General features: G+C 43.5%; 1 protein-coding gene across 1 annotated transcript in view; it reads right to left on the bottom strand.

The window, feature by feature from the left end:
• Positions 1–1884: 1884 nt before the first annotated feature.
• polr3e (polymerase (RNA) III (DNA directed) polypeptide E) overlaps positions 1885–25522 on the bottom strand; it is a 33259-nt gene continuing 9621 nt past the window's right edge. The window contains exons 2-21 of the mRNA XM_028814186.2: positions 21993–22096; positions 18980–19030; positions 18756–18833; positions 18065–18180; positions 17195–17277; positions 16964–17071; positions 15705–15754; positions 15496–15615; positions 13367–13452; positions 13213–13257; positions 12719–12810; positions 10620–10740; positions 10379–10460; positions 10071–10130; positions 7110–7267; positions 6945–7012; positions 6092–6558; positions 5844–5921; positions 5565–5690; positions 1885–2640 (exon numbers count right to left, since the gene is read on the bottom strand). Of these exons, the coding sequence (XP_028670019.2) occupies positions 2584–2640; positions 5565–5690; positions 5844–5921; positions 6092–6558; positions 6945–7012; positions 7110–7267; positions 10071–10130; positions 10379–10460; positions 10620–10740; positions 12719–12810; positions 13213–13257; positions 13367–13452; positions 15496–15615; positions 15705–15754; positions 16964–17071; positions 17195–17277; positions 18065–18180; positions 18756–18833; positions 18980–19030; positions 21993–22040 (2094 nt within the window). The 5' untranslated portion in view covers positions 22041–22096 and the 3' untranslated portion in view covers positions 1885–2583. The remainder of the gene's footprint in view (positions 2641–5564; positions 5691–5843; positions 5922–6091; positions 6559–6944; positions 7013–7109; positions 7268–10070; positions 10131–10378; positions 10461–10619; positions 10741–12718; positions 12811–13212; positions 13258–13366; positions 13453–15495; positions 15616–15704; positions 15755–16963; positions 17072–17194; positions 17278–18064; positions 18181–18755; positions 18834–18979; positions 19031–21992; positions 22097–25522) is intronic.

Below are 25522 nucleotides of genomic sequence, written 5' to 3'. Positions count from 1 at the left end.
TACTAGGGTGTTGTACCGTGTTAGCCATTATGAATGTAGAGAAAAGCCAAGCAAAATGACACCTTTTATTGGCTAACTAGAAAGATTACAATATGCAAGCTTTCGAGGCAACTCAGGCCCCTTCTTCAGGCAAGATGTAACCGCATGTCTACATTACATCATGCCTGAAGAAGGGGCCTGAGTTGCCTCGAAAGCTTGCATATTGTAATCTTTTTAGTTAGCCAATAAAAGGTGTCATTTTGCTTGGCTTTTCTTGGCAATTTAAAGAAACATTGGTAAAGAGGGATGTACAGGGACCAAATGTGCGGCTAGATGGCGCCACCGTTAACGTCTCTTGCAACGTGCGGCCATCTTGTCGATGATAAATACGGGGACTTTTTCTGAACGTTGTGTCGGTCAAAAGGTGTCCTGCGCTTGACCAAGGACATTTTTCCCCAACCAAACATACTCCATGACCTCCTCCTGATCACAAAGCAGCCCCATGCCCAGTTTGGTGGCAATTGGATGCCCGGTGCAGATTTGTATGGTAGACAAACATACATATATAAATGTATCTAATATATAAAGCAGAGTCTAACTGTTATATGACTATAAATAAAATTTTCTTATAAACTGGTTTTACTAAGGAAGAAAAAACCCACAAAACAAAAACAGAAATACAAGCCTGCCGACTCAAGACAAAAGTCCAATTAAAAGAAACCAATTGGGAAGAAAACGTGCAGGGGGGGCCTCATCTATGAAACTTTGTGTGGATTTGAGCACGAAAATACACACATGGTAAAAATACAGGAAAATGTTTACAGCAAAAAAGATTTATAAAATCTGGTGTTGCCACATTTCTACCTTTATAAATCCCAATCCCCTTGAAAATGTGTATTTATATATTTATTCGAAGTAGCCTTTCTCTTTGAATCTCTCACTTATTTATGAGGAGGCCGCCCTGTCACAACCATATATGGTACATGCTAATCACCCTCATACATATGCAATCACAATGCCACAGAACTTCTTTGGCTTATACAGCAGCCGCCCACCTGACATGTCAAAACCCCGCCCCCAACATTCATGAGGGTGAAAGATCACACGTGACATTCCAGCGCCTCCTGTCTGTGTTCTGGAGGTCTGGAAGAGGCATAAGGCACCGGCGTCTAAGCGGGATAACACTATGACCTGGCACTTGTGCTGACAGAATTGCTGCTACGAAGAATAGTATGGGCCAACAGCGTTGTCAGTCTCATTGTGGCCTTGGAGGACTTGTGACATTTCATCAGCACACCAGTCACAGCGGACGAAAGCAGCTTCATTCCTGCTAGATGCCCTTATTGCCATAGGAGTGCAGTCAATTGCTCAGATTACATTAGGAGAACCAGACACTGCTGTAGATAACATTTAGATGCTGGCAAAAATGTTACGTATGCACACCCACACCATACAATAACTGGATGTGGTGCCATGCCAGTCATTTAATGGCTTCCAGCACAGCAGGTAATGGAGTGAAGTTTGGCCGCGCGTCCCCCTCTTCTGGGCAGCGTCACCACTATGCTCCACTTATCAGCGTCGTCGAGTGTTTTGCTGTGGGATTCTCAGTTTGAAGATTTGTGCCAAGGTAACTGCCGGTGGCCAGTCGTGAACCCGCAGCAGCAGGGCTTAGAAGTGACCCCCTAGCAGCGGGAGCTAAATGGAGAGCTCCTTTAGTCGGCTGCTCAGAGACCCCCCTTCTGAACACTTCATGGTGATGTCAGCACAATGTCGCCACTACACCCAACGCTCCAGCAGTGGCATCTCAGGGCAGATGGACAAATTGCCAGGCAGACACCCCACAGAGAGACCCCTCTGAAGTCGAATACAATGACTGACACATTCACTTGGGGCGACACGCTGCACAAACTCTTTGCAAGTCTTTATTTGCACTTCATTTTTAAAGTTCATCATTATCATCCTCTGCGTGGTAAGCAATGGCCACGCGTCCAGAGGTGCCCTTCACCAGTTTTTAAATCAAGGCAGCACCAATACGACTTCCTCAAAAGACCCCAACGGGGCTTATATGACCGTGATAAATGGACTTTGTCTAGGAGGCAATCGCAAAATCCCCTTAATGCCCAATGGCTGTAATTCCATATAAGCAGGAGCTTCTAGAAAATTCAACATTTAAACCATTTAAGAGTTGACATTGTGCCTGGAGAAAGCAGCTTCGGCCATGGTCACACCAGACATAGACCCCCAACTGGGTGGACTGCATATACTTTACAGATTATCATCATCATCATCATCATCATTTTAAAAAGTAACAAGCTACAAAACAAAAACATTAAGAATTTTGCTTAACCACAACCCTTCCACTTACAAATCCTCAGCAATCCATCGTTTAAAAAATTCTTCTCTCAATTCATTTTTGAATTTGTTGGCAGACGCTGATGGTCTCGGAGTTGGTTTCATTTGCTCCGATGACACAGTTTGTGTGGACAGGAGGCCGGCCGGATCACCCAGCCTGCTTCTTCACTCCCCAGTGTGCCGATCGGCCAAAGTCCTTGAGAGAGACGCCTCCCATGTGGCTCCCGGACCCCCCCCTCCTCTGCACTACTGTCAGGATGGCACCGTCCCCTTGAGATACCACATTGCCCCGTAGCACATGCAGCACTCCTGTAGGAGGACGACAAGAACAAGATGAAACACACTCTGGGTCAGTGGACAAATACGCAGCCTTCAGGCAGTCCTCAGACCCCAATTTCTGATGTCGCTGCTTTGTGCTAAAATTACTGATGAAGTGAAAGCAGGATAACAGACCTCGTCTCAAGTTTATTAAAAATAACTTACCGTATGTACTCACGTAGAAGTCGGGTCTTGAAACTCAAAAAAAAAAAATCGATAAAATCGACTTATATGCCCATTCAAAAATGCGACAATTTTTTTTTTACGTTTTCTTACCTCCTCCAATCTCGTATCAGTTGCTCAGACGCGTTGAATTTTGCTGCAGCAGCGCAGTTACCAATTTATTTTGCTACTTCAACGACTTAATTTAAAACCAGCTTCATATTTTCTTCTGATTGAACGCTCTATCATAAGAGCATCCCTTATCTATGATGAAGGTGTATGAGGGTGTGAGATACAAGAAACACAAAACGGTGCAAACGTCACTTCAGAATAGTTCAACAGAGCGAGAGCGGTTAGGAGCGCACGCTGATACAGCGCATTGCCACACCCACATAGAAAAAAAAATGCCGTGTGCTCCGTGGTTACTCTCTCAGGTGGGCGTTAGCATATTGTAATCTCTTGGACCAATAGTGCGAGTTTTCCACATTCGACATTATAAAATACCAGAAATTATACGGTAAAATCAAGTCCCGTCTTATCCGCATGTATATATGGTAACAAGTATTCAGACCCTTTTCTTTGGCTCAGGCGCATCTCATTGTATTGATCATCATTGAGATGTCTGAAGTCCACCTGTGGTCAATTCAGTTGACTGGGCTGGTTAGGTACACAGCAGTCTACAGAAGGTCCCACAGATGAGCAAAAACCAAGCCATGAGGTCCAAAGGAATTGCCTGCAGAGCTCAGAGACAGGACTGTCATGAGGCGCTGATCTGGGGAAGGTGACCAATAACTTCAGTAGCAATGAAGGTTCCCAAGAGGACAGTAAACTCCATGAATTCTTAGATGAAAGTATGGAACAACCATGAGCTGGCCACCATGCTGAAATGAGCAAAATCGGTGGGAGAGAAGGAGAGGACCATGAACCTGATGGTCACTCTGGCAGAGCTCTAGGGAATCTGTGAGGAGATGACAGAAACTTATACAGAAGGACAACCACCACTACATGTAGGCTCTATGGCAGAGTGGCTAAGATGGAGGCTTCTCCTCAGTAAAAGACGCATGAAAGCCTGCCTGGAGTTTGCAAAAAGACACACTGTGGGGGGGGGAAAGGGTCTCTTGTCTGATGAAACCAAAATTGAACAGCTTATCCTTAACTCTAAGGGCTAATCATTTATTCACATATTGGCACAAGTCTGAATATTTTCCTCCAAAAAACTCAGTTTTCTGGGGAAAAAAAAACAAAAAACAGAGCAACATAACACGGATAAGAGCCGCTCCAGTATGTGAATTCACATATCTATGACATGGCGTTGTGTTCATCACTACCATCGGCTGGGGACCAATCAGCTGGTGCAGGTACCTCACTTTCTTTTTTGATCTCAACACCACTTGCATCAAAATCAGAGTCTGATAAGTCAGCGTCTGAATCAACAATAACCTGCAAAACATTATCAACTGAGCAGACTGCTTTCCGCATTTGCCAGATGACGATGCCATTTTAGCTAAATTTGTTGCAACACCTACAAAAATTCTTGTGTGCAAGATATTGTTCATTCTGCACTACTCTGTGCATACGCGGAGATTTGAGGTCAAATCAACGCAGCCGACTGCCCTCTAGCGAAAAGAATTAAACCAAAATGTAACAGCGACTTTTGTTGACGTGTAAAACTGATTGTCGCCTTCTACCCGTAGATGTTGACATTACTCCAAGTCAACTCCTGCCTCCAAAGAGTTAATTCTAAGTGTCACGTCTGGAGGAAACCAGGCAACGTTCATCACTACACAAGACCATTCCAACGGTGAAGCATGGTGGTGTCATCATCATCATCAGGGACTAGAAGACTAGTCAAGGTTGAGGAAAAGCTGAACAGAGCAAAGCACAGAGCCATCCTAAATGAAAGTCTGCTGCAGAGCACTCTGGTCTTCAGACTGGCCTGAAGGTTCAGTTTCCAACAGGTCAAATCAAAAACACAGGAGTGCCTTGAGAACAACTCTGGGAAAGTCCTCAAGTCACCCAGCCTAAGCCTGGACTTGAACCCAATCGAACATTTATGGAGAGAGATCTGAAACATAGCTGTCCACACTAATAGTCTCCATCCACCCTGACCGAGCCTAAGAGGATCTGCGGAGGACAACGGCAGAAAATCCTCAAATCCGGGTGTACAAAGCTTGTCATGTCAAACCCAAGAATCCAAGAGTACAGAGTCTGAAAACATCTTACATTTAAGAAATGAGGAGGCCACTGTGTCTTGGGAACCTTCAGTGTTGCAGATTATGTTTTTGGTAGCCTTCATCAGAACTGCGCCGACACAATCCCATCTCTAAGCTCTGCAGGCAATTCTTTTGACCTCATGGCTTGAGTTTTGCTCAACTGTGGGACCTCCTATAGCCCAATGTGTTCCTCTCCTAATTAGTGCAATCGACTGGATTAACCACAGGTGGACCCCGAACACGATGATCAAACAGAATGGGATGCACCAGAGCCATATTTCAAGTGTCACTGCAAAGGGTCAGAATGCTTGGCTCAATGTGATATTTCAGTTTTTTATTTTAATAAATAATACACTCTAAGAATCATCTTGTCACTTTTGGGGTGTTGAGTGTTGCTTGATGAGGAAAAAAATGAAAACGATTTTAGCACAAAGGTTTCAACGTAACAAAATATGAAGAAAGTGAAGGGGTCTGAAGACTTTCTGAAGGTGCTGTAAATCAAAGAACACAAGAGAGAAAAATGAAACAAAAAGGCCGTACCTTGAGCAGTCGGTCAATGTCAGACTTTGTGACGCTGTCGCCAAACTCCTGGGTCAGCTTATTCTGAATGACGTTGCGCCGGACCCGGTAGTTCTTCATGAAGACCTCTAGCAGCAGCTGCCGATGCTAACAGCAAAGGGAAGTGACATGGAGGTGAAGAAGGGGAAAGACACTGAGCAACAGGACTTCTGCTAAGTAAAAGGTAACACACACACACACACACACACACACACACACACACACACACACACAGAGAGGTGTGCAGTGGCTGATGCTCACCTGGTCAAGTGGATCCCCCGTCTCCCATATCGCAAACACTTTTTGCTCATCAGCTGCGGCGGGAGACTGTGGTGGGAACTGAGAAAAAGCAAAAAGAGGTTTTAATGCAAGTGGCCTCGCTTGCACAACGGGTGGTTGCGGAGTCAAAGGTGGTCCGACCACTGAACTAGATCCCATTAGCAGGTACATTTCCCAGAAAGGTCCTCTTGTCCCTGGCACTCGGACACAACCCCTTAGAACACACTCACCGGCACCAGAATCTGCTTGCAGTTGCTGTCGAGCACCACCTCCTGCAGCAGGCGGTCCGAAATGCTGCTGAACAGGCTGTGCCCTGGGGGCAGACTGGCCAGGTGCAGGTTGAAGAGCCTCTTGAGTTCGCTTAACGTTAAGACAAAGTGCTTCCTAAAGATGCTGCTGACAAAGTCCCGCAGTTCCTGCATAGGTGGGGCATTGCCCCGTGGGGTACCCGGAGGGAAATAACCATTCAGAGAGTCCCGCATGCTGTCGTCAGCATGCATGCCATTGAGAGAGCCATTCATCCCCGAGACATCCATAGCCTCCTCCCCGTCACTCAGGGGTTCTTCTTTGATCTTCACATTTCCTTCTAGGACTCCACTCCTCCGAGAAAGCAGCTCCTTCTCCATGGCGTTGTAGTTCTCCTGCATCTTTGCTCTCGCCGCATTGACGCGCTGCTGCCCACTCACCACAGCCATTCCTGCAGTCCAGCACAAGACAAAAAGACCAAGGCAGTTCTGTCAGTCTTATTACTCAGCTTTGAAAATGTACCGTAGTCTCCATTTTATTCCACCTGCACCTTCCACTCTGGTATTGTATGGCTTGGTGGTCTAACCTGTGGAACACTTTGATGAAGATGCTTGCTATTTATGCTGTCATACAAAATATTGCTCAGGATTTCGAATTTCACGATAAATTACAGATCTGAAAGGAGAACTCCTAAGCTGTTCTTGTTAAGCCCCCCCACATCGTGCTGGGTTTACTCTTCATGTGAGGGGCTCATTTCATTAACACAATGCATCTTTACTATCTCGTTTTCACGCTAGCTCAAACAGAACTTCTGCCCTAGGGTGTCACCCCTCTTACCTGCTGGGGGGTCCTGCATCTTCTTTGGCATCATGTCATCTTTGGAGAGATGGAACACCTTTTCTAATCTACAAGAAGCAAAGCAGGGATGAGTGATCCAGACACTTCACTTATGGCCATGTTCAGAGTTCCATCTGAAGCCCCGTGGTTAACCCCCCTACTCACTTGGCTTGGATTCCAAGCCACAACATGTGCTGCCTCTGTGCCACGTCCGGGTGCTTCCTGACAAATTCTGTGTCCGCCGGCAGGAGGAACTCCCAACCGCGATTCACTCGTGGAATGGAGATCTGCTCCAGGAAATCCTTCACATCCTCAGGAGGTAACTAAATTAAGAAAGGAGCACGTGGGACAAGGTGGGCTTGTAGAGGAATACTGCACAATGGGGTGGAGCAAGCAATTTGAATTGTTTATGCTGGTGGCTGTAAAAGTTTTCCTTTGTGTCAAAATGGTTCACGTCACCAAGTTATTTATGCAGAAAGACAAGAGAGTGAACTTTATTTCATATTAACTGTGTAAGCCTGTGCTGTAAAAAGCCCGGGGTCCTAGAAACTATTGAATTCATCAGAAAAAAAAAATTGAAATGTAGAGATGTCAGGTAATTGAAAAGAACTTCTCTGGGCGTCTCTCTCCTAGGAGGTTTCGTTTTGTCGTCGTGCTCACATCGCTTGTGCATTAGCAGTGGGAGGAAAATGTTAAAGGGAAACCGTTTTGCCGACGTTAAGCGACTTTTTCTTCTGAAGTTTCATTTTGCCGACGTGCTCGCTTCGCTTGTGCACTAGTGGCGGGGAGAAAAAGTAAAAGGGAAACCGTTTTGCCAATGTTAGCAGCTAAGTGACTGTCTTTCTTGTCGGACCTTACTCTTATTCTATGTTAATTAGTGTTGTCTTATTTTAATTCTTACTTTGTCTTTTTTTCTCTTCTCTTCATCTAGTAAAGCACTTTGAGCTACATTATCTGTATGAAAATGTGCTATAGAAATACAGTGGGGCAAAAAAGTATTTAGTCAGCCACCAATTGTGCAAGTTCTCCCACTTAAAAAGATGAGGCCTGTAATTTTCATCATAGGTATACCTCAACTATGAGAGACAAAATGAGAAAAACAATCCAGAAAAATCACATTGTCTGATTTTTAAAGAATTTGCAAATTATGGTGGAAAATAAGTATTTGGTCACCTACAAACAAGCAAGATTTCTGTCTCTCACAGACCTGTAACTTCTTCTGTAAGAGGCTCCTCTGTCCTCCACTCGTTACCTGTATTAATGGCACCTGTTTGAACTCGTTATCAATATAAAAGACACCTTTCCACAACCTCAAACAGTCACACTCCAAACTCCACTATGGCCAAGACCAAAGAGCTGTCAAAGGACACCAGAAACAAAATTGTAGACCTGCACCAGGCTGAGAAGACTGAATCTGCAATAAGTAAGCAGCTTGGTGTGAAGAAATCAACTGTGGGAGCAATTATTAGAAAATGGAAGACATATAAGACCACTGGTAATCTCCCTCGATCTGGGGCTCCACGCAAGATCTTACCCCATGGGGTCAAAATGATCACAAGAACGGTGAGCAAAAATCCCAGAACCACACGGGGGACCTAGTGAATGACCTGCAGAGAGCTGGGACCAAAGTAACAAAGGCCACCATCAGTAACACACTACGCCGCCAGGGACTCAAATCCTGCAGTGCCAGACGTGTCCCCCTGCTTAAGCCAGTACATGTGCAGGCCCGTCTGGGCTGTTTTTCTGCAAAGGGACCAGGACAACTGATCCGTGTAAAGGAAAGAATGAATGGGGCCATGTATCGTCAGATTTTGAGTGAAAACCTCCTTCCATCAACAAGGGCATTGAAGATGAAACGTGGCTGGGTCTTTCAGCATGACAATGATCTCAAACACATCGTCCGGGTAACGAAGGAGTGGCTTCATAAGAAGCATTTCAAGGTCCTGGAGTGGCCTAGCCAGTCTGCAGATCTCAACCCCATAGAAAATCTTTGGAGGGAGTTGAAAGTCCGTGTTGCCCAGCGACAGCCCCAAAACATCACTGCTCTAGAGGAGATCTGCATGGAGGAATGGGCCAAAATACCAGCAACAGTGTGTGAAAACCTTGTGAAGACTTACAGAAAACGTGTGACCTCTGTCATTGTTATATACCCTTTGTTGGCAAAGTATTGAGATGAACTTTTGTTATTGACCAAATACTTTTTTTCCACCATAATTTGCAAATAAATTCTTCAAAAATCAGACAATGTGATTTTCTGGATTTTTTTTTCTCATTTTGTCTCTCATAGTTGAGGTATACCTATGATGAAAATTACAGGCCTCTCTCATCTTTTTAAGTGGGAGAACTTGCACAATTGGTGGCTGACTAAATACTTTTTTGCCCCACTGTAAATGTTGTTGTTGTTTCTCCTGAGGTTTCGTTTTGCCAATGTGCTCGCCTCACTTGTGTTATTAGCAGCTAAGCAAGTTGTCTGTTTCCTCGGAGGTGGAGCCGTTACCCCGACTCCACCTCTCACTTCCGGGCCGGACAGACAGACACACACACTTCCACACGTAGACATTTATATATAAAGATTCGGGGTGCAAGGACCAATGCCGGATAGGAAGCAGCAGTCCATTCAAGGCCCATTCTTGTATATACTAAACTCACTCTTCGGGGCCAACTTGGACTTGTCAATTATTATTTTCTGCATGTCTCTAGGCACAAAGCAGGAAGACACCCTAGACTGGGCAATGGCCCACCACAGGGTGCACTCGCACGCACAACCAGCTGCCTAAACACTTGAACTGGATAAGCAGATGTGAATTTAAATCCACACTGAAGCAACAGGTATTCTGTACTAGCAAGGGTCTTAATAGCGAATATAACGAGAACAATGTGTAATGGAAATTAAAAAAAAAAAATGCACACTTTACAGTATGGTGTGCCACAGAGATGGTACAATTAACTAGTGGGCTACACAAATTGATTTGTAAATGGCACAAGTTGAAGAAAGAGAACTTTATAAAAATCACCTTAACCTTTCAAACAAACTTGGGCCCTGACCTTCAACTAACAACTACTCAGCCGTTAACCTGTACAGTACCAGCAGGATTTAGCCCATGCATTTAGTAAAGGATTATGCACCTTAGTGACGGTAGAGACATCTTTCCTCACCACCCATCTGTCCTGCGTGAACCTCCACATCTGAAAGAAAACAGAAAAAAAAAAAAAGTCACATCAGCCAGTGTTGGTGTCCTTCACCATGAGATGTAATAAAAAAGTCACACTGCTCTGTGTGCAGCTGCTCACATTTCACAGCGATCAGGCTTTCAATGTTTCATTAAATAAAAAGGTTCCCATTTAATGCCACCCTCATTAAACACCACGCTCTCGACTGCTACCACAGATTATACCACATCTGGGTTCTAAACAAGTCTTAACAGGAAGCTCACCACATAATCTCTCCCACGACACAGGACCTCAGATGGCACACCACTGTGGGGGCTGCAGGTGTCTTTGGGGTAAAGAACATCACTGTATAGACAGATGAAAAACATGTCAAGATACAAAAACCCCATACGGCCCTCCCATGTTATCCTTGTGCTGTTCAGACACATGTAAACAGGCCACGCAGGTCCATTCCATGCTTCATTTACTTAAAAGGGTACAGAAGGCAGACCAGAAGAGACTGACCTCTTTACCACCCAGTTCCCTTGGACGAGCATCGCCACTTGCTGGATGCACCGCAATACTGAAGTAGAATCCGTACCAGAGCTGAGGAGACCCATAAGATTGGCAAACGGTAGGATTTTCACTGTGGGTGAAGCAGATGTCAGGGTTCTGATTAATTATTTTAACGTTTAAAATTGTAGATAAAGATATTTACAAATATGACAGATAACAAAACCTTAGGGGTCATCTGTACTATGTCCACACTACTACATTTTCATTTAAAAAACCCAGACAGTCTCCATTATCAAGGGATAAAAATGCCTGGATAGCATGGATAAAAGGTGGAAACAAACTTTTGAAAAAAATCTCTCCACAGACGTATATTTCTGAAAACGCTAGTACAAAGTTACAATGTGGATTGGTGCAAACAGACGCTTCTGAAAATGCAGACTCTTGATTGGTTCGTGCTTATTAAGAGGCCTGTTCCTGATTGGATCCTGTTCATTCCATCATGTCATTCCCTGACTGGTCACCCTTCTTGGAGGTGAATCATATCCCAAGATGACAGACAGAGGGGTTTGCTTTGCAAGAAACTTGTTGTGTTGTCTACCTGTAAGCGTCTATGTTGTGTTTTGTACAGTATGAATGACGTTTACACATGCAAAAGGCAAATTTACCAGTCGCTACAATTTTGTGTTAAATCATGCAGCTACTGGCATAACTACCCCTTTATGGAGGACACTTCTCGTTTCTGCTGGTGTATACATGCACAATGTAGGTGAACGACTATGCATTTTCACTCTTAAGTTTGGGCAGGGACGCTTTTGTACATGATGGACATAAGATTGTACATAAGATTGGAAAGAGACCATTTTCACTTAAAACGCAGTTTTTAAACTGAAACATTGTAGTGTGGACATTGACTGTGAGAATGCAAGGCTATCATAACACTAAGGCAGATGGCTGTAAAGTCAGCCCTGGAGAGTTGTAGTTGGTGCAGGTTTCTCAATTTCTTAATTGGAAATCAATCTGCGTTTTTATGGTTCAATTTAGTTCTCTTGTCTCGTCTCCCCCCCCCCCCCCCCCAGCTGCTTTTTTTTTTGGTTTTAAACAGCCGCATTCACCGTTTTTAACTGCTCCTTACTAGCAATAAGGTGCAAATAACAAAGGAACCAACAGTTCTCCATCTAACTTAGTTCACAATGAATAAACATGGGTGTAAATGGAAACATGCGGGTTCATAAAATACTAGCTGTGTAAGCAGCACGGGGTCCTAGAAACTATTGACATAGGAAAAAAAAATTGAAATATAGAGATGTCAGGTAATTGAAAAGGAACTACTCTGGGAGTCTCTTTCCTCGGAGGTTTCATTTTGCCGATGTGCTCGCCTCGCTGGTGTATTAGCGGCGGGAGGAAAAGTAAAAGGGAGACCATTTCGTCGATGTGCTCACCATGCTTCTGTAATGGCGGATAAGCGAGTGACACTCACTTCGGAGGTTTTGTTTTGCCGATGTGCTGGCCTCGTCTGTGAATCCTCGGAGGTGGAGCCCTTACCCAGACTCCACCTCACACTTCCGGGCCGGACAGACACATACACTTCCACACGTAGACGTTTATGTATAAGATTTATAAAGAAACTCAAGAAGAAAAAAAAAAAAAAAAGGTGACGAACTGAACTGCTCATCTGTTTCAGGCTATTAATCATTTGGTTGATATCCTTGGAAAAGAATAACATACGATACTAGAATGACCCGACACGGCAGAGTGAAAACACTAACAAGCCATACAGGTGGCACAGTGGTAGTGCTGCTGCTTTGCAGTAAGGAGACTGTGGAAGATTGTGGGTTCGCTTCCCGGTTCCTCCATGTGTGGATAGCGCTTTGAGTACTGAGAAAAGCGCTATATAAATGTAATGAATTATTATTATTATAAATTTAAATAAGATCTGTCAATGGCAAGCTATTTGGTTGGAACAAAAACTTGCAGCCAGTATGACCCTTCAGGACCAACCCCTCCAGCAACGTTTAAAACACACTTGGCATGTATCGTATATCCCTGTGGTACTGGGGAACTTCAGTCTTACAATTAACACAACCCCATCCAAAAAAAAAAAAACCTACCATTCTTCATGACAGTCCTCACTTGGTCACCGAGAGGCAACGTTCTTAGCTGTGCCATTGATAACACATTACTGGGCACTACTGGCTTCTCTCTGAAACAGTGAGAAAAGAGGGTGTCGGTCAAATGTTTGAATAATGTCACCTTCGACCTAGAGGTCTGTGCATTCCAACAGGGTGGCACCAAGACAACCGTGTTTGTTGTTCTTCCATTCTCCTGGACAGGACGACAGGCCTACGTTCCCCTTCAAACAGTGCGAGTCAGAAATGGGCTCGGACGAGGATACCAGTTCAATTACTGACATGCCCAAAGCAGGCTAACTTAGTAGCAAGTCTTTGGATTGGTAGGATTTTCTCTGAGGTTTTCTTACTCCCACATACCACACACCTGCCAAGCACTGAGGTTTCCCAGGATGCAAGGTGGGAACTGTGCATGCACCCACGTTGCCCTAAATCACCAGCAATTTAATTAATTAAAAGCTGCTAATTAAACTTACACCTCCTCCTCCACAGCAGAGGGCATCAGCATTGCCAAGTACTCACTGGAAAGGAAAAAAAAAAAAGGAACGTCAAAGAAGCGGGAACCAGTTAATCTTCTGTCTCCATCCTACAATATCGTAGTCAGACCATTTGCCTAGACAATACAGATACCTTGGAGATTTGACTAGTTCTGTGTTTTCTACCATCTCGGTGGACTGGCAGAGGAGGTACTGGCGTTCATGTTCAGACCGGCTGTCCTAGAAGGGAAACAGACAGATGAGCCCACTTCACAAACTGTTTGGCTATAACCTAAACCATAACAACTGTGCCACAGCCATCAACCTCTTTTCGCTACTTGCATAATCAAGTGGCACTGACAGTGAGGCAGAGGTCATTTTGCCAGGTGTGCCCCTGGTAAGAAATCTGAAAAATGAGAGGTGACCATTTCAATCCATCAGGCTCTATTTGTTTAGCTAACAGTTAAGATGTCTCAGCATCTTGCCCACATGCTTCTTAAAGGTTGTCCAGGTCTCTACTTCAGCTCGGTAGTCTGATGCCAGGAAGCAGTTGTGGGAATCTGGAACAGTTTTCAATGCAGTGCCCTTGAACATAAAAACAACTGCCTAACAAGTAGAAGTTTCTCATACTGCATGTGGGGTTTGCTACAGGAGAACTTGAAGCACAACTTGTTGCAGGACCAGTCTGACCAGCTGATAATGTGACTTATTGCTATGCTCAGCTCTGTGTTATCTTGTATTATGATAACGTGTTGAATAGGCAGGAGACCAAATTTCACTATCACATCTTGTGACACAAAATATTATCAATAATAAATGTAGCCTTGTAGCATGTGTTGTACGACATTACCACACAGGAATGAAAAACAAAGGCAAATGAAAGGTTCTATCAAAAGTAGGGACTTTAAAAATCTGAAGAATTACCCTGTATGGTAAGTGTGTGCACATCAGAGGACTCAGTGCACTGGGACTACAGTACAATTGTGCGTTTTGTGTGCCCACACTTAATTTAGTCAATTGCATCCTTGGAAGAGTATACTGAATTGCAACTCTGTTCCATAAATGTACTACTACATCCACCCAAGAGTTTTCAAATCAAACTCTTGTGACGGATGGCCAGTGCCATTAACCAGCCGGGACGCTGGCTGGGTGGAAGGACTGAGGGAGAGAACCTGTTTAGGACAGTATCTTCCCCGAGACGTTAGACGGCAGCCCCCTCAGAGTTACTACAGTACAATGAGTCTCTGCAGGGCATGCCGGGAACTGTAGTTAGGAGCAGCCCTGTTGGTGCTGCAGTTACAGCAGAGTCCTTTGTGGCACCACTTCCACCACACCCAGAACAAGGTCAAGAAACACCTGGAGCACTTCTGGGTTGCACTATAAAAAGAGTCGCCTCACCACCAGTTGGAGAGCCAGTCTCGGGAGGTGGAGGACAAAGGTCGAGAAGAGGTGGAGAGGGAGAAGGAAGAAGAACTGTGTTATATTTAGTGCTTTTGTATTGTGCTGTGAAGTGGGCGTGAGATAGAAGAAGGAGTGCTCAAATGACGGACACACTTTGCACTGACACTGATTCATAAATATGAGTCGACTGCAGCAACGAGGAATTATATACAGCAATGGATCTTGCAGTCACTCAGCATGGTGGAGAGAGAAAGCAGACAAATTTGTAATGTCTGCTTTTCTGGTCAAATGAGACGCCTGTCCCAGATATGTCTGTACCCAGTAACAGAGTGTGTTCAGGTGCAGGGGACATTGCAGAGAAGTCTTAGCTTCATTCAGAGAGCTGCATGAACAGAACACAAGTTCTTCATAGATCCAGTCAGGAACCACAGCTAACAGGTCAGCAAGGTACAGCCATTTTTGGGGCAGTGCTTGGTGTTTATCATAAATTTGGATATATTGGGTCATTATTGTCGTGTTCAGCATACAGTGACATTCTTGTTTGCATGTGCTAATTTACATGCCAGACATCTTATGTTACTGTGGTTCAAACATTCTAGGTTAACATTTAAGACTAAAAAGGAAAAGCTTGCAAAAAGTTGAGTTAATACGTACGTAATTGCACTCTGACTTACATTTATTTTGCCATGTTTTGGTTTATGAATGTTTAATAAGTTACACTAAATATACATTTCATGTCATTGGAATCTTGTATTGTGAAGCCTGAATTACAATAAGAATTAGTATCATGGGATATGTGTATCGTCTCATGCCTAGTGTTGAATGCTCAGGACCATTGGGATGGTCCAATCTCCAAACCCATATAACCCCTGCACTCTGTACCTTTAGCCCATAGTAATGTAGGTGGACCCAGGGTTCTTCCGCTTGTTTCTTCTGCAGAAACTCGTACGACTGAATTCGCCTCTGCCGTGCCTGCTCGGTCTCTGGCCGGGAAAAGCGTACCTGAAAACAGAAGTGAAAGCAAATTGGAAAAAGAAGACAGGCCTCAGCATCTGCTAAAGTGCTAAAACTAGGAGCACGCAAGTACTCACAGTGATCTGCTTGACGTCATCTTCTGCTTCATCTTGAGAGGAGTCCCCACCTATAAAAGAAAAAAAATATCAAAGAAATGAATCTGTGGTTGATAAAGTCTCATTTCAATGGCAGGGTCCTCTGGTCAGTCAAATACAAAATTGTTTTGGTGTGATTTGCCTTAAATAAATCAGGCAATAGAAAAAAATGCCAACTTTTTACTAAAGCTAGGGGGCTTTGACTCCTGCTCGCTTCACTCGCCAAACTCCTGGCCAGTGCTACCCGCTAGCCTCTTTGCGGCTCTGCCACTCACGTATGGGGATGTGAATGTATAATTTAAACAGATTTTAATTTTCATGTTACGCTTGCATCCACGCGACGTATAACTGCCCGTGATTGCATTTTGTTTCTCTCTCTATTAAATAAAATGACTTTTTCAAATGTTTGGCTCTGAGATTTGTTAATTGTCTTTGCAAAAGCGATTCTAACGGGAAACTTAACGTTTTAATACTAATGGCATATCAAGATCTTCTTTGGTGTGTAATGTTATCCCCTGAAGATGTACTACATGACCTTTCTTGGATACATCCTTCATTCTACAGTAATTCGTGCGGTGGAAGACTGGACGTTGTCAACGGTTGTAGATATTCGTCGTAATATTGTAAGTTGTTGTTTTCATCTTCTGCATGATCACCAACTGTTTCAGCATAGTTTACTGATAACCAATTTGCCGTGTTACCGATCGACATTTTTTGTGTAAATTCGTTTCTCTGTGCTAGGATTGCCTGTGTACTCATTTTTTCTGTTGATAACCCTTTGTGATGAAATTCTTCAATTAGATTTGGACGTAATACGTCTTCTTTAAATAGGGAACTTCAAGTGAAGAAAACTTTAAAATGTTTAAGTGCTGAGAGAGCAGGAAGTGTGTCTGACAAAAGCATTCACACGAATGAGAGGTGAGAGGACCGTGGTCTTGTTTGAAAATGGTTGTAAGTAGGGGCGTGACTTGAAAGAATCCAATGGCAAAAGTCACCGTCTCGCAGGACTTGGTTCCAAAGGTTGTAAGTATGATGTGACTTGAAAGAATCTCATCTTAAAAGTCTCTTCAAAAAGTCACGTGTCGTCGCAGGATAAAAAGTCTCGTCTCCCAAGATTTTTTTTATTATAATAGAGAGAAATAAAAAAGCACCACTATTAAATTTATTGTGAGCACACATGAGTAGGCAGTTTCCTGCTGGGCAGGGCCAGGTGGTCAGTGTTAATCAAAAGGCCACCTTACCTTCATTTGCAGCCTCCCTCTCTCTGTGTTTGGAGTCGGCCTTGTCTAGATACGAGAAGCTTGGCCTCAGCTGCAGAATGCCATGCAGTGGAGTGACGTGGAGCTCCCCTAGGAAAGTAAACAGGCAAACAAAGAAATAAGGTGGCTATTCAAGATTACTCTATGCTAGCCACTTCTCTCTCAGATGCACGCTGGGTGACAAGGCTTAATCCCAGTTACTCTCATACTCACCCTTCTTAAAAATGGCTGCTGCATAGCGTGAGGTGCTGGTGGTGGCCTGAATTGAAGAAAACACTTGTTTGTCCATGAGTTTCCTGCACAGGGAGATGTACAGACATATATAAAGATACACGAGCATTCAAAAAGTTTAAAATCATCCAGAAATTTGTTTTTGATAAAAATTGATACTTCACCAAGATACAAATAAACCCATTTTAAAATACAGCCAAGACATTAGTTGCATTTCTAATGGATATTGCTATGTGAAAGGAATGATTTTTAATTTATTATTCACATTGGACTGCAAAGTGATTACACCAGTGTCCCAGTGGTTGACTCCCTTAGATTATCTTATGTCATTTTAAATGCTAATTGGTTATTAGAGAAACCCTTGCAGAAACTGGTTACTCTGTTCAATAAAGCAAGTAAATAGTCGTTCCTGGAGTTGCAATATCCTGGCATTCCTACAAGTTCTGTTCTGGGTTCAGAAACTGCCAAAATACAACAGCACTTTAAAAACATGTCAGTCTAGTTGTTTTTTTGGCAAAATGAAGACTATTTCATGCGAAAGACTGGTAAGAAACCGATGATTTCACACAAAGGTGTCGATTACTGTCTTGATAGAAGAGAGCAAATTGGATCTGACCAGGACAGAGAAAGAAGGAGAAGGTCCAGATGCACAACTGCATAAGAGGAGAAGGACATCAAAGTGTCCCTTGTGAGAAACACCTTACAGATCCTCAGTTGGTATCTTCATTAAATAAACGCCAAGTAGCAGCATCACTTGGAGTCCTCTGTTCACTCCTTTAGATAACACCCAGGTGTAATAATGTAAACTCTTACGTATAGCCAGCCCATCCCTAGGTTTTACAGCAGCCTTACGTGGAGAAGGTGTTGCCTTCCTCCATGCCAGTCCCATCCACGTTTAAGGCAATCTGCTCTCCTTTGCTGCGGCAGTAATTTGGATTCATAGTGTCCATAGCCATCTCGATCTCCACCTGCAGAAAGAGGAAGTCAGTCCACATTGGTATACGGGTGCAGCACTACCTTCCCCACCTCTGTTCTTATGAGGAAGAGGATTTGGCTGAGCAATAGGGCATTAAGCAAGCCACCAGGAAAGCCAGCAATATGAGTAGATCTAGCCATTCCAAGAGCATGCAATGCTTTGGAAATATGAAACTGTGCTGGGAAACCATCACAGAGTTGCATAGATTTTCATCCTGGGAGTCCTGGTTTTGCGTAATTTGACATCTGCCTATGACAAGATCAGCTACTTCAATCATTAAGTTTGACATTCTCACTGACTAGAAGTCGCACAAAGTGAAGCTCAGCTTTAGCAAAGCAAAATACAAATTCAGCCTTTCTAGTGACAGCATTACTGAATACTGTTTTAATTCTACTTCATTTTAGAAGGTGGTGGTGGTGGTGGTGGTGGTGGGGGGGGGGGGGGGGGGGGGGGGGGGGGGGTAGGGGTTTGAAAGGGATATTCCTTGTGTCCACGATGCAGACCAAACTAACCCACTAAACTACATGCAAATCTTGAGGCAGACAAAGGGCAACCCTGGCACCTCACCTTCTGCTGCTTGGGCTTGACTTTGGCAGACAGATGAGTGACGTCATCATAGGTCATCATAGAAGGTCTCACTGGGTACTGCAAATGGAAATAATTCCACCAGTAAAAAAAAAAAAGGGTTATTAGCGCGCACACACACAGGCACAAACCACAATGCAGTCACACACTCACGGGAGGTTACAATCAGTACATCAGCAATGAATGAACAAAGAAAAGATTTTCACCTGGAATAAGTAAAGCTTCTCTGCAAGGCTTTTCGCCAAGTAAACATCAATCTGAAGAGGGAGAAATAAACAGGTAAGTAAAACAAAATAAAAAAGAGCAACGAGTGGACTTCAAAGCAGATGGGCAAAATGTGAAGAGTGGGTTCTGAATATATTGAGATTGCAGATAAGGGAAAAACAAACGTCAATGCTGGTGCAAGAAAGAACTCAAAAGACAACAAACTGGATAAAAACTAAACTGCACATAACGTAGTCTTAACAACCTGTGTAAAGATTTGGTACTTGTGAAAGTTAGTGTTTATTTTTTATTCAGTTTTATTTTCTTACTCACATTCATGCCTCCCCAACCGATCCGACACTTAAAGTTTTCAAATAAAAATGCGCTATAACGAAATAAGTGTGCTTTTATGTGCGATATTTTTATTTAACTTTTATTCAGTTTTAATCTTGAATGAAAGAACTGAAAAGAATTGTTTCGTTGATTTATTAGAGACTCAAATCAAATGTATATTTTTGTTATATCCATCCATCCATTATCCAACCCGCTACATCCTAACACAGGGTCACAGGGGTCTGCTGGAGCCAACCCCAGCCAACACAGGGTGCAAGGCAGGAACAAACCCCAGGCAATGCGCCAGCCCACTGCAGATTTTTATTATATAATAGTAACAATAAAAGTGCACCAAGCACTAAATGCAGGGAGGACTCAAGATCAAACAGGCAACGTTTCGATTATGAAGTGGCAGTACTTGCCCCTGCACCAGATATTTGTGAAACCGCCACGTTTCCACTGTGAAAGACGCAAACAAACACATGTGCAAATGTCTTTAAAATCAACTGATATTTGGGTTTCAGTTTTCACACATCGACAGCAACATATAGATTGAATAATTTATTTTTCTTCAGTTTTATTCTTGAATAAAAGCACACTTGTTTTGTTAAACCTTTTGGGAGTGTTTATTTGATATTTGAACTTCAGTCTTCACACATTAAGCACTTCAAGTTAACATTTTGTCGTTTTTACTATAACCTATGAAGAAAATTTGTTTCAGTTATGTGTTCAACCAAGAAATGTCTACCGCAATCTTCGTAAATGTAGGGTGACATAGAACACACATGAAATGTATATGTCAAATAACGACAGATTATTCTCCTATACAATTCCAGACGTCTCACTCCCAGACACGCAGACTTCAGGTGTGAGAATTTTGTGTCTAGACTTCAGTTGTCTTGGTGGGGGATCGAATAGCAGGCTGCCTACCCGCAGCTGATGGATACATTTGCAAAACAAGGGCGCTATAGTTGGGCAATTAACACAGTGATGAGGAGGTGCGAGTAAAATCAAGGTGGCCCGGCATTACAAAGTGTGACCACTGCTGCAGGGGGATGTGGCTGCCCTTCAGAAACTCCCTCTTAAATATTTTTTCAATGGGAAACACACTCTTAACAGCTCCTCTTTGCAGGATCAGCTGCAGGATTGCTGCGCTCCTTGTGCAGGGCTTTGAACATTTAAAAGACCGAGCCATGGCCATCCTGAGGTCTCACTCTCCTGTCTCTCCCTTCCCCTAGACTCCCTCTGCTCCGGCCGCGGCTTCCGAACCACTGTACCCCCTGGATGAGAAAGACTGTTCTTTTGACCAGGAATCGGGGCCGAGGTGTAAAGTTTGAAAACTTGTGAAAGAGACTTGTGTTTGTATCTGCCAGAAGAGCAATAAAAAGTTTCTACTCCTTGGAAATCCTACTGTTCTCTCCTGTGCAACACCTCACTTCTGGTACCACTTTGTCAAGCGTGGGGGTCACAAAGTTGCACAGGAGAGTACAGTAGGATTTGCAAGGAGTAGAAACTTTATTGCTGTTCAGACAAATACAAACACAAGTCTCTTTCAGAGACAAACTGGTCTCACAAGGAACAGCTGTCAAACTTGATGCACTGGCACCAATTCCTGGTCAAAAGAACACAAAGTCATCTTCATCAAGGGGGTACAGTGACTCGGAAGCAGCGGCCGGAGCAGAGGGAGTCTGGGGGAAGGGAGACAGGAGAGCAAGACCTCAGGATGGCCATGGCTCGGTCTTTTAAATGTTCTAAGCCCTGCGTGAGGAGCATAACAAGCCTGCAGCTGATCCTGCAAAGAGGAGCCGTAAGATTGTGTTTATTTTCACTTGAAAAACTGTTTAAGAGGGGGTTTCTGAACGGTGGCCACATACCCCTGCAGCAGCGGTCACAGAATACTTCCGCAGGCTTCAGGGATTCTAGTGTTAACTGCTGTACAGATCCATTTATGTTGGATTTGATCTCCTCAAATCGTATGAGGAGATAATGTCAGGCTATTCTGAGATGAAACACCGTAAAGCTTTAAAGGATACGTTTGCCATTTTTCAAGTCAAAGTTATTTTTTCCTCAGTCATAATACAATTTAATTTTCCACCAGAAAAGATTGTGTTTTTAAGTGAATCATTTATAATACTGTAAATAAAAACAAAATACACCATGACTGCTCTTGAGGTTTACAAAAGAATCTACTTATCCTTTAGTCAGCTTACATATCAGTCAAGGCACAGACATATAAAGAGCTTTGAAGGTCATGACAGCTCAATTCTCCCACTGTCACAGGCCCACATAAGCTCAAACAAATCAGAACCAACACTTGGAATTTTTTTCAAATAAAATTCAAGCCTAACCCAGGAAGTTCAGGTGTGTAATGTAAAATACCCAGCGACTAACTTAAAAGTGTTTGTGACGTGCCATGACAAAAATCACTCGGGTCTGATCTTGTCTTTAGTAGCATGGGCTGGGCTGTGGATGACAGCAGACAACCGATGAAAGCTCACCTGGAAGTACAACACAGCAGCGACAAGAAATAAGGAACACGGGTGTTTTGGACTAACCAGTCCTCCAAATGCTTAACATTCCAATGCACTTTTTGGGGGTTTTGTTAGATTCATCTTTTATTAGGACAAAATTTGAGAAGCCAACCCAACTTTCCACCCCAAAAGTCTACCTTGTGGCCCATACCTCTTGTACCACTGGGTCATCATCTTCACTTGCCATGCTTAGAAGCATGCAGCATCAGTCAATAAGGCACCAGTGAGCTGTCACCTTCTTGTTAGTCTCAGGCCCTAGAAAAAGGAAAACAAGAGACAGTTAGTGCACACAACGACACACACCACACAGTCACCTGATCGACTCCAACTCAAGGACGACACATGTGGGCCCACAAACTCCATATACTCCTCCCATTTTATTGACACATTTTTGTTTGACAAAATACTTTTCCGCAGTATTCTCTGCATGTTCTTGTTTTATTTATCTATACTAATAAAAGGCAAAGCCCTCACTGACTCACTCATCACTAATTGTCCAACTTCCCGTGTAGGTAGAAGGCTGAAATTTGGCAGGCTCATTCCTTACAGCTTACTTACAAAAGTTAAGCAGGTGTCATTTCAAAATTCTACGCATAACGGTCATAACGGTTGACGTCTGCCATGTTAAACTTTCTTATTTATGGCCCCATCTTCACGAAATTTGGTAGGCGGCTTCCCTGCGCTAACCGAAACCGATGTACGCACTTATTTCAGTGGTATGACGCCACTGTCGGCCGCCATATTGAACTTTCCAACAGTCTTTGTTACTTATGGGCCCATCTTCAAGAAATTTGGTACGTGGGTTCCCAACGCTAACTGAATCCTACTTACGTACATATATGCGTCCATAGCCTGCAGCTTGGTCGCCGTGTGAGGCGGCGTTGGGTCCCCCGTCCCCAAGCCTCCCAAGTAGTTGGCTGCCTGCCTATATAAGGCCGTCCATCGCTCCGGTCTCTTCATTCCCTTCCTTGCTTCGCCATGGTATTCACGTCTCCCTGCTGATAACTGCGGCCTTTTTATTTAATCCACGGCTTCTCCACTGTTTTATTGTTCGTTTATTACGATTATAGTTATTGTGTAGGTATTTTAGACTTCGTTTACATTGTTCAGGTACCCATTTCCTTTATCGTTCCAACCATACCCCCATTAACATGTCTATCGAGGTGATCACCATCGATCAAAGAACTGTCACTTACTGAGTGGTTTCCATGCCCGGAGATGGTGCCTGCCTTTTCCACTCTCTATGTTACATATTGCAAGGCCATATCAGGCTCACTCTTGATATTCGGAAGAACATTGTGTCTTATGTATTGCACGACTGGGACAGGTTCAAGGTGTGGACTGATGACGGTACAGGAGATAATTATACTACACAGGAGCACTTGAAGAGTGAAATGCTTAAGCCCTTCACCTATGGTTCTGCATGTGAGTTGATGGCCGCTGCTGAATTGTTCGGTTGTCGCTTTCAAGTGTACTGAAATGGCCAAATATTTTACACCTTTGGACAACCGCCAATGCCTCTAACAAAGCCTTCAAAATGTTTACCCCAATCTATGAAATCTCCACGAAAATGACGTGTCATGGTTGAGGGAGAGAGCTATCACAACACCAAGAAATGACATGACGACTATAAACCACATTTTACTTCAAGAACTACCTTCATAACCGAAAACACATCAGTCTGTGGATTCAGTTGTAGAAGTGGAAGACGCGGTGCACTATCCGGTAGAGTTTCTCCACACTCTGAATCCTCCAGGCACTCCTGAGCATAATCTAATTTTGAAGATTGGGGCACCAGTAATGTTAGAGAAACTGACAGCCCCCGAAACTTTGTAACGGCACGAGACTTCAGGTCACGTGTCTGCAAAAGAACCTAATTGAGGCAACTATTTTTACTGGCAGTGGCTCAGGGGAGAGAGTTTTTATTCCTCGCATCCCCGTTATACCCTCTGATCTCCCATTTCAATTCAAACGCCTCCAATTTCCAGTAAGGCTCTGCTTCGCAATGAAAATTAAGTCTCAGGGACAGACCCTACAAAAGGTTGGCATTGATTTGAGGCAAGATTGCTTTTTCACATGGCCAACTGTACGTTGCATGCTCAAGAGTAAGCTCAGCGCACAGCTTGGTCATATTACAACTGGAGGGGCGAACTGACAACGTGGTATACAAACAGATCCTTAACAAATAATTATTGGTATATTTTCCCCTCAGTTTACAAAGGTTTACTTTTCTTCTTAATAAAAATTTTAAGGCAGTACTTCACCACTGCGAAGCACGGGTATTTTGCTAGTTTATTTATAAAGCACTTTAAAAACAACATCAAGGCTGACCAAAGTCCTGTACAATAAAAACCCAACATATCAGACACACAATAACCAAAGGGTAAAAGAAACAGAAACACATAAGAGCTGAAGAGATTCATAATAAAAAGTATAAGGATAATCAACATACCATACTGGGTTAAAGGCCAGGGAGGAAAAATGTGCTTTTAAATAAGATTTAAAGACAGCTAGTGAAGGAGCCTGCCTAACGTGCAATGGCAAATCGTTCGAGTTTTGGAGCTGCAACTGAAAAAGCCTGATCACCCCGGAGTTTGCATCGTGCCTTAGGAACACGTAAAAACATCCGGTCTGCTCACCTGAGAGAGCAAGACGGTGCATAAGGGTGCAGCAGTTCTGACAAATAAAATGATTTAAAACCAAATACAAGAATCTTAAAATGAATTCGAAAATGAACTGGAAGCCAGTGAATGGAAGCCAAAATTGGGGTAACATGCTCATGCTTGCTTGTACCAGTTAAAAATCGAGCAGCAGCATTTTGCACCTGCTGTAGGTGAGCAATGGAGGCCTGGCTCATTCCAAAAAGCATCACATTGCAGTCATCTAGACGAGAGGTTTATAAAAGCAGGTTTCACCGTTTCATGGTTGCGTTTAGACAAAACAGGCTTGATTTGTGACAGCCGCCTCAACTGGAAAAAGCGAGATTTTACCACTGCGTTCACATGGCTATCAGGTTTTAAAGTGGAATCCATTTTCACACCTAAATTTGTGATTATGGATTTCTCAAATTGAGCCACAGTGGAAAAGTCGATGCAGGGGGTCCCGCTGGTGCCACTGGGTCTAAATAGCACGATTTCCGTCTTGTTCTCACTAAAATTTAGAAAATGTAATGCCATCTAACTCCTTATGTCAATAATGCAATCAAGCAGGGGCTGGACAGAACATGGACCAGGGCGCTTCAGAGGGAAATAAACCTGTCAGTCGTCTGCATAAAGATGAAAGGAAATACCGTGTTTCCGGAAAATAGCGCCGAGTGGCAGCAGGTACAAGGTGAACAGAAGAGGTCTCAGGATGGAGCCCTGTGGTACCCCCCCAGGGGAAGGCAGCAGAGGTGGAAGTAAAATCATCAATGCTGGCACAAAAAACTTTTAAACACATTGTTAGGCCCAGGTATATAACTTGCTAGGGATGCACCGATACCACTTTTTTGGAAAACGAGTACTTGCATTTCAGTACTCGCCGATACCGAGTACTTAATAAAAACATGATTTAAATTTACAGGTAACAGCTTTAGTCATATAATTTAACAAAAAAAAAACAAGAAACTCTCGTCTATCCACTGGGAGGTTAGGCTAATTAGCGACACTGGGCTAACACTGCTTGTCCAAATATCCGTGGTGA

This window comes from Erpetoichthys calabaricus, chromosome 11 (genome assembly GCF_900747795.2).
Source record: "Erpetoichthys calabaricus chromosome 11, fErpCal1.3, whole genome shotgun sequence".
Taxonomy (NCBI): Eukaryota; Metazoa; Chordata; class Cladistia; order Polypteriformes; family Polypteridae; genus Erpetoichthys; species Erpetoichthys calabaricus.
Note: the sequence above shows the minus strand (reverse complement) of the source record. Positions and strands in the feature narration are given on the sequence as shown.